This window comes from Microtus ochrogaster, chromosome 5, assembly GCF_000317375.1.
Source record: "Microtus ochrogaster isolate Prairie Vole_2 chromosome 5, MicOch1.0, whole genome shotgun sequence".
In the NCBI taxonomy this organism is placed as follows: Eukaryota; Metazoa; Chordata; class Mammalia; order Rodentia; family Cricetidae; genus Microtus; species Microtus ochrogaster.
This window is the reverse complement of record NC_022012.1, coordinates 30966702-30981357: the sequence shown is the minus strand read 5'-3', so window position 1 is coordinate 30981357 and position 14656 is coordinate 30966702. Positions and strand designations below refer to the sequence as shown.

The 14656-nt window shown below is 43.6% G+C and overlaps 1 protein-coding gene across 1 annotated transcript in view; it reads right to left on the bottom strand.

Annotated features, from left to right (window-relative positions):
- Positions 1–13337, bottom strand: part of Hepacam (hepatic and glial cell adhesion molecule) — a 20522-nt gene extending 7185 nt beyond the window's left edge. Inside the window, exon 1 of the mRNA XM_005347045.3 lies at positions 12888–13337. Within this exon, the coding sequence (XP_005347102.1) occupies positions 12888–12972 (85 nt within the window). The 5' untranslated portion in view covers positions 12973–13337. The remainder of the gene's footprint in view (positions 1–12887) is intronic.
- Between the last annotated feature and the right edge of the window lie 1319 nt (positions 13338–14656).

Below are 14656 nucleotides of genomic sequence, written 5' to 3'. Positions count from 1 at the left end.
AGAGAGAGAGAGAGAGAGAGAGAGAGAGAGAGAGAGTTGGGGATGTACGGGATGTAGGGCTGTGCTTTTCTATTTCTTCTACTTGTATTTGATCGTCTGGACCAAATCAAGAGGTAAGTGAACTAAAAAGCTTGATTATGGTAATTAAAGCAAATTTTATTTGCTGAACACATTCCATTTGTTTTAAGAGCAGGTGCTATGTTAAGTATGGGCTCCTCCTTTCTGTAAAAAGTCAAGACAAAGCCCGCACACCACTTTGCCACCTCTCTGGGCCTCAGCTTCTTTGTTTGTGCAGTGAAGTTGTTAGTGAGACCAGCATGATCGCTAAGCAGTTTCCAACTCTCCTCTCACTTCCTATGCCTCATCAGCCGGTGTCACTCAAACCCCAGGAGATGACCCTGCAGAAAAAGCCACTGTAGGTGTGAATGTCTGAATATCATTCGCTAATTGGAGAGAAGCCGTGTGCTGAGGAAGTTAGGACAGACAATGATCTCTATTTGTGAACCTTTTCTCTCATCTTGTCTTGAGAGAGAGTCTACCTGTGTTGTCCAGGGCTACCTCTACCTCACAATCATCTTGCCTCGACTCCAGAGTGTTGAGGTGACAGAAGCATGCCAAAACACCCTCTCATAACTATTTTTACATTAATTTTTGAGGTAGCATCTCATGTATCCAAGGCTGGTCTCAGACTTGATCTATAGGCAAGAATGACCTTGAACGGATCTTCTTCCTGCCTCCACCTCCGAGTCCTGAGATTGCTGACATGTGTCGCCACCCCCAGTTTTATGCCATGTTCATAATGATCCTAGGGCTTCATGTACAGTACACAAGAACTTCATCAGTTGAGCTACACTGCGGCCCCTCAAACGCAATTTTTAAAGATTTATTTGTATTTTATATGTATAAGTGTTTTGCCTGAATATATGTATGTGCACCACATGCCTGTCTAGTACCTAGGGAGACCAGAAGAAGGTGCCAGGTCCTTTGAAACTAGAGTTACAGATAGCGTGACCTACCATGTATGTGCTGGGGATCGAACCTGGGTCCTCTGCAAGAACAAGTGCTCTTAACTACTGAGCCATCTCTCCAGCCTTAAAGATTATTTATTTTTGTTTTTTATTTATCTGTATATATGTATGTGTCTATGTGAGTGTATATTATACAGCTCTGGATGCACGTCGAGAAGACAATGGATTCCTTGAAGTTGAAGTTTTAGACTGTTGCGAACCTCTTGGCTTGAGTCCTGGAATCTGACCTCAGGTCTTTGAGGAGACCAAGAACTGCTCTTAGCTTCTGAGCTATCTTTGTAGTGCCCCCCCCCACTCTACATCATTTTTTTTTTGAGACAGGGTCCCACTATGTAGTCTGGCTGGCCTAGAACTTGCTACGTAGACCAGGCTGACCTTGAATTCCCAGAGACCCACCTGTCTCTGCCTCCCAAGTACAGTGACTAAATGCATTTGTCATCATTCCTGACCAAGTCTCAAATATTTTTTAAAACAAAAAAATGTTTTCATTTTCCTAAAAATTTTACATAAAAATGGAAATAAATAAAATATGGTCCTGTCTACCTTACTTGTTTTGGCAGACGAAATGATGGGGCCTGAGTTGTCCTCCCCAATAATACAAAGAGCTATTAGGCATTCCCATGGCCCTGTGTATCAGACTGAAGTCCAGCTGTTCATGTAACCTGCAAAGTTTATTTTAACTTTCAGTTTATGTGATGGCTTAAATGGGTTTTCCTGTCTAATAACTACTAGGTCCCGTCCTTGGCTAGATTTAGAAAAGCAAGCTTTCAACTTTCTCTGAGTGGACAAAGGGGCTTTGGTATGTATGACTTGAGGTGGTTCTGGGAAAAATCACAGAGTATACTTAAAGACCTCCATGCTCAAATAGCAAGGTCACGTCTCAGGACCTGGTCTAGAACTGTAGGATTAGCACATGTCAATGACATCTGTGGGGTCACCCAGGAGGTTCACAAAGCTGAGTAAGGAAGGACCAGAGAGAGGGAGCACTGGTTAAAATCGCATATTGCTCTTGCAGAAGACCCAAGTTTAGATCCCAGCACCCATACCAGGTGGCTCCCAACCACCTGTGACTCCAATTCCAGGGAATCTTCTAGCCTCTGTGGGCACTTAACACACACATGTGCACACACACACACACACACACACACACACACAAATAAATAAAAATAAAATAAATATTTTTTTTAAAAACAATTGAAGGACTAGAGAGATGGATTAGCAGTTAAGAGCATTGGATGCTCTTCCAGAGGCTCTGGGTTCAGTTCCCACATGGCATCTTACAACTCTCTGTAACTCCAGTTCCTGGGGATCTGTCATTCTAACACAAATACACATGCAGGCAAAACATCAATCAATGTACATAAAATAAATAAATCATTTAAAAAAGAAAAAATTAAAACTTTTGAGTACCATCCCTGCTGTGGTTTGTCCCTCAAGGGTTTGTGTGTTGTCAGCCTTCCCCTCAAGGTGATGGTATTAGGAGAAACTGAAACCTTTAAGAGTACAGTGGGGTGGGGCAGTGGTGGCTTACACCTTTAATCCAAAAGTAGGCAGAGCCTGGTCTACAGAGCAAGTTCCAGGACAGGTTACAAAGCTACAGAGAGAAACCATGTCTCAAAAAACAAAAACAAAAACAAAGAAAGAAAGGAAGGAAGGAAGAGAGCCCAGTGGGTTAACTCACTGTGAATACTGTCCTTGGAAAGAACTGAGATAGTTATTGTGGGACTTTGTGCCAATTTTTCAGAAATTAAATTGTTACAAAAGAATGATCCTAAGCACCAGTCACACACGGCTTCCTGTTTTACTGTGTGATCTCTCTTCTCCTCCACGCTCTGTGATGCCATCTACTGTACTACGATAGGATGTGTGAGGTCTGCTCCAGAGCTGATGTTACATGGCTTAGACTTTCTTCCTCCAAAATCACGAGCTAAGTAAACTTCCTTTCTTTATAAACTGTTCAGCCACAGATATTTCATTATAAAAATGGAAAACTGACTAACACAGATCGTGAGCATCAAACGACGCTTCTCATTTTCCTCTACCAGTGATAACCCCAGAAAGAAAGACATTATATTTATCAATTACCCTTCTCTCTTATGTAATCTCTGCTGTCTCTATATCTCTCCGCGGATTATATTCCATCCCATTTCAAGGTTTCAGTAGTCCTCCCACTTTTTTTTTTTAAAGATTTATTTATTTCTTATGTATACAGCATTCTACATGCCTGTATGCCAGAAGAGGGCACCAGATCTCATTATTGGTACCTGGGAGGGCACCATGTGGTTGCTGGAAATTGAACTCATGACTTCTGGAAGACTAGCTAGTGCTCTTAACCTCTGAGCCATCTCTCCAGCCCTTCAGTAGCCTTTTTAAAAATGATGTTTCCCCCTGTAATTCTGATTTTTTTTAAAAATCAATTTATATTATATTGTGGATAAAAACACTGGAGACAATACAACTTTTGACTGCCTCCTAATTTACACTAACCCAAGTGCAGGCCTTCCTTATGCCTGTGACCATGGGTATGCCCACAAGGAGAAGGGACACACTCACACTCATTGTAAGAGGATGGCGCCATCTTTCTTGGATGCTGATGACAAGAACATTTTTGCTGAGCATGAACAGTTGCCTAGAAACTGGAAAGAATCTAAGTTTGGGTTTCCTAACTTTCAGGCAACACAGAGAACTGGGACAGGAGCCAAAGCAGGACGCAGAAATGAGGAAACAGCTAACACCTCAGGTCTAGAATGGCAATAAAAGGGAGGAGGATTATTTTACCTAGAGGAGCAATTAGCTTAATCATTGTCTCCCAGGCCTCTTTGTGTAGAAAGTCTCTGTTCCACTATAGAAGGTACTATCTCAAGATCTACCTAACTAAACCATGCCCTAGTGTTTATAAAGGTCAGAAGCGTCTACTCAAGGACAATTTGACACCCTGTGACACCGGGGAAAGGCAAACCTCAAGAATGTATCTACACAGAGCCGTGATCCTTTTCTAGCTTCGTCCCTTAAAGGAATCTCCATGCCTTAAATTTATCTTTCAGAACCATCAGAGGGATGATGCTGAACGCATGTCATAGAGCTCTCTGCACCTTACCCGTTCTCTAGCACCAGGAACCACACTTGCAATCCTTTCTGTCTGAAACAGGCTTTGTTTGTTTGGGTCTTTGAGCACCCTAGGTTCCCCTGCCCTGGGCTTTCCCCAACTGTGTGATTTCCTTTCTGAAGCCTGGTAGCGAGACCCAGATGCAATAATCCAAGGGCAGAGAGAACTTTGTTCTCTGAGAGAAGGAACATTTTGTTTTCTGTTTTGGGTTTTTAATATCCTTCCGACTTAGTGGTGATCCTGAGGAAGGCAATGTAGAAGGGGGGAAAGAGGCAAACTGCATGGTGGGTTGGTGACGTCATCATAGAGCCACATCACAGAAAACATCACAAGACTGCTCAGCTAGCAAAAGTCAGCTTCACCCAGGACCATCTAAAATCGTCTGGAGCAACAAGACCAGTGGAAATAACCACCGTCTGTCCTAAAATTCAGCACAATATGTCTGGATCATTGGCCTTACAGAATTCCTTGCTCCCATCACGTATCTGATGCCCTGACACATCCAAAGACCACATATAAGGTCGAAAGCATGGAGCAAACCCTGCTCTAGAAACCCTCTTCATTCCTGAAGTTCCCTACCATGTCTGTTACCTAAGGTTTGCTCCTGAGTGGCCTTGGAGAGGCCTGTTCCCACTATGGGCACCTTCACTCTGAAATTAACTTCCTCGCAGTTCTTTTCTTTGTCTCATCTCTGAATTCTTTCTTTGATGGCTATCAAAATCTGGAAACACACGATTGGCAGTCTCCACAATCCGCAATCACTATCCCTGAGACCTCTGTCGAACTCATCCCTGGCAGCAGTCTGAGAAAAGGACCCCTCCTCGTCATTTTTACTATACAAGAGCATCATTTGTTGTGTAATGGTTGGGATAACTGCATTGTATGCTGTTCTCCTGTTGAGGCCTGGACCATGACTGTGAAATCATTAGAAATGTTTCAAAATCATTCAGGGACATATTAGGAAACAGAAACTGTGAAGAAGTCCCTTGAGATTCAGGCAAAGGGGAGTCAGGGGCTTTTAATCTACTCCTTAAGAAACATAGATGTTCAGGAACAATTTAAGCCTATATTAAGACAACATGAGAATTATCATGTTTGTGAATTGAAACTGTCAATATTGTTAATCTGTCCATTCTGGCAAATAAAAAAAATCATACCTAGAAGTTGACCTATAATTTAATACTCTACTATTTATATCTCAGGAGGCTTCCTTACTTACTACACTAGAGCAGACTTGATATGATGTGTCAGTTTATGACCAAACTGACCATCACAGAGCAAGGACAGGGTGTTTTGTCCTTCTATGACAGGGCCAGTGCTTTGGAGTCACCCTTGGCAAAACTGCTTTATTACACCCTCCCCTTTGTCCTACCCAAGGTTTCTTTTTCCATTACTTTTACAACTATTATGTTCTTTTTTGTCTGGCACTTCAAATTCTGAAGGAGAAGCCCTGGTGCAACTGTCCTGCTAGGAATAAAGATATTCTAAGGAGACATGTATACTCTCTCTTTGGCTGTCAATACTACTGAAACAATGGTCTCCAGGAACTGGAATTCCTCAGAATCTTACGAAAGGAGAAGAAAAAAGCCTGATGTCAACCAAATAAAGAACTCATCTTCTAGCAAATAACAATAATAGCAATAATAATAATGTGTGTAGTTCTGACTTGTCAGACCTCCTTGCTTAAACAATGATGGGTCAATAATAGGCAGGATCACATCATGACCAGGACTGTTTAGTTACATATACTTCTAGCTCTTCATATAAACCTAAACTTCATGTCTGTACTCCAAAGGTGAACTTGTAGGGGTTGGGTCACTGGACCTTTTTGATTCTTCTTCCCAATGTGACTACACTAAATATCCTTTCTCTGTTTTATTATTTGTCTTTTTTTTTGTTTGTTTTTGTTTTTTCGAGGCAGGGTTTCTCTGTGTAACAACTCTGTCCTGGAACTCACTCTGCAGACCAGACTGGCCTCAAACTCACAGAGATCTGCCTGTCTCTGCCTCCTGAGTGCTGGGATTAAAGGCGTGCACCACCACCACCTGGCTTTGTCTTTTTAAAAACATTTATTTGTTGTTTGTTTGGTGGTGGCATGTTATGTGCTCAATGACACGGGGCACTTCAGTTCCCCTGTCAACTGTGTGTGTTCCTGCAGATTGTGAAGCTTGGCAACAATTATCTTTACCCACTGAGTCATTGCACCAGCCTCTTCCTTATTTGTCTTTTTAATTAGCCTGTTGAGGATCAGTGTCTGAGCCTAGCGTGTTAGGGTTGCTAGGGCCAAGGCTCTGACTCAAACGGTTACGTAGCTTGTCCAACATAAAACACATTCATTGATGGGAAGGGTAACTCGAAGAAAAGTAACATGTTTAAAAAGAACTGCAGGAGCTAGTCAATCCCGGAAGGGGGAGGTTCACGGCAATGTTCCAGAGAAGAAAGAAGGAGATGGCTCAGATGAGAAAGACCCCTTACTCAACATTTGGCCTTCCTGGCTTATACTCTACTCCCACAAAACGTTTATACTCTTCCCCACTAAACTGTGTGTGAGCATGCACTCTCCTGTAAACTGTGTGTGTGAGCATGCACTTCCCCACTATGCTGTGTGTGAGCATGCACTTCCACACTAGGCTGTGTTTGAGCATGCACTTCCCCACTAAGATGTGTGTGAGCATGCACTCCCCCAGTAAGCTGTGTGTGAGCATGCACTCTCCTGTAAACTGTGTGTGTGAGCATGCACTTCCCTTCTAAGCTGTGTGTGAGAATTCACTCCCCCAGTAAGCTGTGCGTGAGCATGCACTCCCCACTAGGCTGTGTATGTGAGCATGCACTCCCCCAGTAAGCTGTGTGAGAGCATGCACTCCCCACTAGGCTGTGTGTGAGCATGCACTCCCCACTAGGCTATAGCATGCACTGGCTAGTGTGTCCACTTATGCAGAGACCCGAAGGGAACCCTGGGTGTCCTGCTCTTCCACTCTCTGCCCTATTCCCTCTCACAGAGACACTCACTGAACTTGGAGCCAGGCTGGCAGTCAGAAAGCTTCAACAACCTTCCTGCTTCCTCCATGACTCCCTGTACTGGGTTTAACAGGCATGAAGTTGACCACACCAGTCTTTTTATATGGGCCCTGAGCATTTGAACTCAGTCTTCATGCTTACACAACAAGTATTCTTATCTACTGAGCCATCTCCTCAGGCTCCAACGTGGAGCTTTAAGGATGATAAGTCCCTTAGAGCCGATTCTTGAGTAAACAGGGTCCTTCCCACCAACTCTGGGTTCCCAAGTACTGACCACCGAGTGCCAGGTTTCTTGAACCTCCTCTAGTAACAATAGTTATAATAAATAGTCCTTGGATATGTAGAAGTAAAAATAAATTTTCCCCTATAGAACATGTTGGACAAATATCAGTTTAAGTACACTGCAGATCTAAGTATGAAAAGGGAAATACCATTTTAAACAGAATAGGACAGTGTCTTCCTGACTTGAGAATAGATACAGAATTCCTAAAGAACAAAATAGCAGCAGCACCAGCAGCAACAACAACAAAAAAACCTGGTAACCAGCTGGGTGTTGTGGCCAGCCTGGGCTGCCATAGTGATTTCCAGGCTAGCATGGGCTGCAGATTGAGAGTCTGCTTCAAAAACAAAAACCAAGACAGAAGGAAGAAAAGAAAGCAACAGGAGAAAACATCCAGGTGACTCAATGGAAAACTGCTCAAATGATTTGGTACAAGGGCTGGAGAGATGGCTCAGCAGTTTAGAGCACATACTGTTCTTCCAGAGGACCAGAGTTTGATTCCTGCCACCTGCATTGGGTGACACACAGCCACCTGTAACTCCATCATGTACATACTCAAAGCACACATACACACACACACACACGCACACACTTGAAATAATTAATATATATATATTTACATTTAAAAAGACTTGGTACTTCAGAAAAAGCAATTCAATTAACTGATAAAAATATGTGAAAAGCTCAACTTGATTATCATGTAAATATAAATTTAAACTATAACTTGATTCCATTTTCCAGTAATTAAGAAGATTGGGATGATTGGTTCATAAGGCATTAACTTCAATGGATTAATTCGTCAATGGCTTGTTCTAAGAGGGCTATCGAAAGGTAGGGCCTGCTTGGAGGAGTAAGTCCATGGGCGCATGTCTTGCCAGACCCCTTCCTGTCTGTCTCTACCTTCTGTTTGCCACGAGTTGATCTGCTCTCTTGCACGCACGTTCCCTAGGGATGTGATGGTCTCTCATCAAGCACAGACCCAGCATCAGTGGAACCAAGTGACCGCGTGATAAGAGACAGGTAAGGGCACTTTATATTCCACATTACAAGGACACACTTGCAGCGTGTAATTGTCAATGGGATTCGGCATGTACACTCTGTAACTCGGATAATCTTGTGGGAGGAATGGAAGACTCGATGGCCTTAGGCCTATGTGAATCTCCCGCTATGGGGCTGGGGGAAAGGAAGGGGAAAGTACAGGAAGAAATAAGAAGAAAAGTACCAACACCATGAATTATAAAAATAAGGTTTGGTCACCTGACCAGAGGGACCAGACTAAAGTTTGGAATGATTAATTGTCTTTGTTCTTGTTCCCTATAAAATGGACCGGTTGGAGATGGTCTGCGTAAAGCAGATTTGGGAATGATAACACTCTGTCTTCCTAGATTGCTGGCTCTCTGAATAAAGTGTTTAAAAATTCACTTCCTGCTTCTGTTCATTGGCCTCTGGTGGTTAACAAGCAACACAAACTACCTGGGTTCATATCTTGGTGAGTGCAAAGCCAAAATAAACATAGCCAAGACATAAAAGTGGAGAACGATTTATTATCTGAAGCAGGGAAGAAAAACATAGGATTTAGTTCCAAAGCACTGCCCTCCTTAACACAGACAGAAAAGAGATTTTATTTGGGGAGTCTATACATACTCATTCAGAGGTTGGTCCAACGCCCAGTTTTATCACTTTGGGAGTATACCCCTGGACATGCTCAATACGATATGGAGTGCATGGTTAGAAGATTAAAGTTGTGACAGGATACCCCTGGGCATGCTCAGCTTGTGTCATAAACTTTATGCTGAAAATGAAGGTTCTTTGAAGGGACATTGACACAGGAGTCTGCTCTGAAGGTATCTTCTTCAGTGGCTAACATAGCAACTGAAATACTGGGTGATTCCGAGGAAATAGCAAGATTTCTTTCTTTTCTTGAGACAAGGTCTCACTATGTGGTCCTGGCTGGCCTGGAATTTTCTATGTAAACTAGCCTGGCTTTGAACTCACAAAAATCCTCCTTCCTCTGTCTCCCAAGTGCTGAGATTAAAGGTTATGCCATCAACCTAGCCATAACTGTTTCTTTGTCTAAGGGATGATTACATGGGCTTGTTCACTTGCTAAGGGCCTATAGGACGATATCCTTATGTTAACTGCATCTTCTTCTATGAGTTTTTTAATTACACTATTTTTTAAACTAAAAAGGATCTCCATTGCAACATGGTAGGCTAAAAAAGACAGTGGGTGTGATGGCTCGTATCTCTAATACCAGAATCCAGGAGGCTGAGGCATGACGATTGCCTTAAATTCAAGGTTGCCATGGACTACAATGTCAGACAGTTCTAATACCCACCCACTTCTTCAAATTCAGCACAGAAACCAGGCAGAGGAGTAGAAAAGTTCAGAGAATAAAAACCTCCAAAGTTTGGATTTATATCATTATAACACCTTAGCCTCTGCGTAAGTCTTATTTGAATATCTTGTAAATTGTGCTATGGTGAGTTTAAGAAGGCTGAATTTGGTCTGATTTGGAGCCAGCTAGATGGTTTAATGGGTAAGGGTACTTGTCACCAAAGCTGATACATGGGACCCACAAAATGGACAGAGAGAACTGCCTTGTCTCCTGACCTCTGCAGTTATGTGCTGGGACTCCCACAAAATAAGCAAATAAATGTGATGACAAGGAAGGGGAAGGCTGCGTCAAAGAAATCCCAGTTTGTCAACATCAGTGCCTGAATTTTCTTTTATGTGTATGAGTGTTTTGCCGGCATGTACATATATATAACACGTGTACAGTGTCTGCAGAGGTCGGAAGAAGCCATTGTAGCCCCTGAAACTGGAATTGTGGATGGTTGTGAGCTACCATATGGGTGCTGGGAATCAGACCTATGTTCTCTACAAGAGCAGTGGGCCCTCTTCATGGAACCTCCTCTCCAGCCCTCTCCTTGCCAATCTTAATACTTCCATAATAATTCCCATCTTCCACTACAGTTAGCACGGCCATGTAGCGAGTTCTAGCCAATAGAACTAGTGAAAGGGATATGTAGCACTCAGAGACTTATTTTGGAAACCCTCTTCCTTGTATCTGTTAAGGTTTTTTTGTTTATTTGTTTGTTTGTTTGGCTTTTAATTTTCTCTTTGGCCAGGCATGATGGCCAACACCTTTAGTTCTAGCTCTCAGGACACAGAGACTGATACATAGATCTCCGTGAGTCTGAAGCCAGTCTGGTTTACATAGCAAGTACCAGGCCAGTCAGGGCTACAGAGTAAGAAGATCCTGCCTCAAATTCTCTACCTGGACTAAGTAGAGACAAACCCTACAGTGATCCACACACTGAAGCAGACAGAGTTCCATCAACTTAGCGTGTTCCTTGAGAACTCTACACATTGAAGCAGACAGAGTTCCATCAACTTAGCGTGTTCCTTGAGAACTCTACACATTGAAGCAGACAGAGTTCCATCAACTTAGCATGTTCCTTGAGAACTCTACACACTGAAACAGACAGAGTCCCATCAGCTTAGCGTGTTCCTTGAGAACGCTACGCAATATCGTCCTTCCTTTCCCAGGCCTACTCTACCACTTTATTACACTGGCACATAATATATGCCAAGGAATTCAATTTTGAAATTTATCTACTACAGAAACTGACATTTTCCTAATAATACAGTAAAGATGGCAGAGATTTATTACAGAATCTGCACTTTCATTGCTTGTTACAATAGCAGGACAATAGCCTAGGGCCCAATAATTAGCTCTCATAAGTTATAGCTAATATTGTTTGTTTGTGACAGAATCTCATGGAGCCCAGGTTGGACTCAAACTCACTATGTAGCCAAAGATAACCCTCAACTCCTGATCCTCCTTCTTCTACCTCTAAGGTGCTGAGATTACAGGCACGCACCACCATGCCTGGCTCATAACTACTATCTTATTAACATGATTTATAATTAGAAAAATAGCTTTGCTGTGGGCTGAAGTACCTATCCTCAAACTCACACGCTGAAGTCCACATAATCCTCACCCCCAAGCCCCACACCTCGCGGCCGGACTTCTTTTGGCGATGGAGTCTTTGTAGAGCCAAGGAGTTAAAATGAGGTCATTCTGGAGCAGGGTGGATCCACTTCCGCACATGTCCTTGTAAAACGGGGACATTTGAACACAGACACGCAAACAGGAAAACGCCACCTGAAGGCTGGAATTTTGCTGCCTCAAACCAAAGAGACTGGAGACAGATCTGTCCTTAAAGCTTGCAGAGGGACCGTGGCACCATCAATACCTTGATCTCTAGCGTCTGCCTTTCAGAACTGCAAGACAACGATGTCCTGCTACCTAAGCCACCTACTTTGTGCTGTTTGTTTCATCAGCTCAGAAGAATTAAATGGGCTTCCATTCTATTCTCTGTTGCCTCATTTTCCCAGCAATGCTTCATTGCACACCAAGGGATCCAAACGTCTATTGATCCTGCCAGTTCTCAAACTAAAGATCACTCAATTTCCCTGCCCACTGCTTATAGACTACCATCTTCAGAGACAGTTTTACAAGGATTTTGCTGACCTCAATTCCTGCTTTTCTCTCAGCAATGTTGAACTTCTGGGCTCCGCCTAAACACACGAGACTATTTCAAGCCTTTGACCTTTGTCCATTTCCCAACAATCATCTCACTCACGCTCCTACCTATTTTTCTCATCCTCTGAGATTCAGTGCAAACATTCTTCCTACGAGGAAACATTCCCTGGTTCTCGCCCACCCGTATCCTGCCCTACCAGCAACAGCTTCCTGGAGGGAGGCAGGTGACTTTTTTTTTCTGATTCCTTGTTTTTTGTTAAAACAATCTACGTATCTGTTTGCCACACGAAAATGTGCATTTCTGGGTTCCCTGTCATTGTGTGTATGAACACAAAAACACATGGACAGTATTTAAAATAAGGTCAGTTCTCCATAGAATTGATAGGGGGCATTACAAGAGGTAGGTGTCTGTGGCTCCGAGCGAATTATGAATAGGATGGATTATTATCCTAAACCAGGAGGCTCATTACCTACAAATTTCTTTTCTCTTTCAAGCAGTTTGACACTCAAAGATGCCAGGGTGAAGGTTTGGGAGGCTCACCACCAAGATTTCTCCTCCTCCTCCCACCAGGAGCTCACATAATCCCGGGAAAAGAATGCTTGGACAGGCCCACGCCAACAAGTCATCCCATAAGAAGTGGCACAATGCCTTCCATCTAATGTACTGAATGCCGTGGGAGCTCCAAAGTCATGCAGCCTTGGGGAAGGGGGCCAGGGGCCAGGCAGGAAGCACAGGGAATGAAGAGATATATTCAACAATGATTCCTTAATTCACGGAGATCTTCCCACGGTCATAGCGCTCTCTCCCCTCCTCCAGCCCTGAAGATACTCAGGCTCTGTTCTCCCTCTCCCTCTCCGTCAAAAGCCCCAACTTCTTTTCTCCAGACCTTTCTGGTCTCCTACCTGGCTGGATGAGAAGCAGGTAGACAAAAGGAGCGAGGTGCAGGGCCCTGGAGGCTCTGGACAGGGCTCCCCTTTCTCTCTTCATTTTGGGTGGCGTTCTCCAGCTCTGGTGCACACAATTAGCATGATTTCTCCACTCTGGGCACGTCCCTTTGTACCACTCGGAGTTTCTCTGCCCGGGCACAACCCTGCCAACTTCCCTCTGAATACACAGAGCTCTGTGTGTTGCTGGCCTTGTTCTCTCCTCTCGCTTTGCTCAGATCTAGCATTTTCTAGTTTCCAAGCCCTTCGCCCCCCTCCTAGTTTGGACAGGGGTATCTCCATGGCATGATAGCCTCCACTGCATGTTCCATCGTACTGGGCTCTGGTGGTCCAGCGGTTCTTGACTTGTCCGGAGTAAGCCCCACTCCCAAGGCAGATGCCGATCCGGCCTCCGTGTCCCAACCTACATGGCTCCACCTCACACTCCTCCTTCAGCTTCAGGACAGACTTCTAATAAGGGAGAAAAGGTGGGGGTGGGTGGGGGGAGCTTTTGGATATCCTTGGAAATGAGAGGCCTGAAAGAATTGCTGACGACCTGGAAAGCCCTGTTTTACCCCAAGGGAAGAAGATTAAGGGAAGGGTTTGAATTGTTTCTTTTTTTTTTTTAGATTTATTTATTTATTAAGTATAAAGTGGTCTGCCTGCATATGTCCCTGCAGGCCAGAAAAGGGCACCATATCTCATTACAGATGGTTGTGAGCCACCATGTGGTTCCTGGGAATTAAACTCAGAACCTTTGGAAGTGCAGCCAATGCTCTTAGCCTCTGAGCCATCTCTCCAGCCCCTTGAATTCTGTTTCTTTCACATGTGTTCTAGTTGGGATTCTCTCCCTTCACAGGTTCAGAGAGAAGTTGGAAGTGTCTTCCCAAAGTCACTCTGTCATTCCCCTACATTCAGCCAGTGTTCTAGAACCTGTCAGAGCAAAGATGGGGGTAATGTTCCACAATCCAGCACCCTGGGGTTCTGCTATCGGTGCTAACAGCCTAGCCTGTCCCCCTGCCTTTCAAGTCTGCACGCACTCCTCTCGTGGCCTGTGCCTTCTCATAAAATGCTTGCTTACTCTGTGATAATGGGACAGACTCAGTCAGTATCTGTGAGTCCTTGATTTTACCTCTGTAAAACCGCTGAAGTAATAGACTCCTTGGAGAAACTGTCGGGGAGATTGGTGAAGATTGTGGTATAGAAGGCTCAGCAAATGCTTTGTTGGGGAGAAATCACTTAGGACTGGGTGTGGAGTATGCCTGCAATCTCAGCACTAAGGAGGCAAAGGCAGAAGACTGTGAGTTCAAGAACAGCCTAAGGTTCATTGTGATACCCTGTTTCCAAAATCCAAAACAGGCATAGTGATGCACGCCTGTGATCCCAGCACTTGGAGGATTGGGCATTTGGAAGATTGCTGTGCTTCTGAGGCAAGTTTGGACTACATCATGAGTTCCGGGCTGAACTGGGCTACAATGTGAGACCCTATCTCAAAACAAAAAACAAAACAGAATGAAATAGAAACCCAGATCAATCAACAAAACAAAATACCAAAAAGGACATTTCATTTTTATTTATTTATTTTTTGTTATAGGTGAATGTATTTCACCTTAAAGTCAAAACTTGTCTGTGTTGATAGACTCCAACTTTGAGGGCCACCCCACACAGTCCTGTGTTTTTCCTTTCTTTTAATGTTTAAATCGTTTACATTAAGATATCATTCATATATCAGGAAACTCACCTTTAGT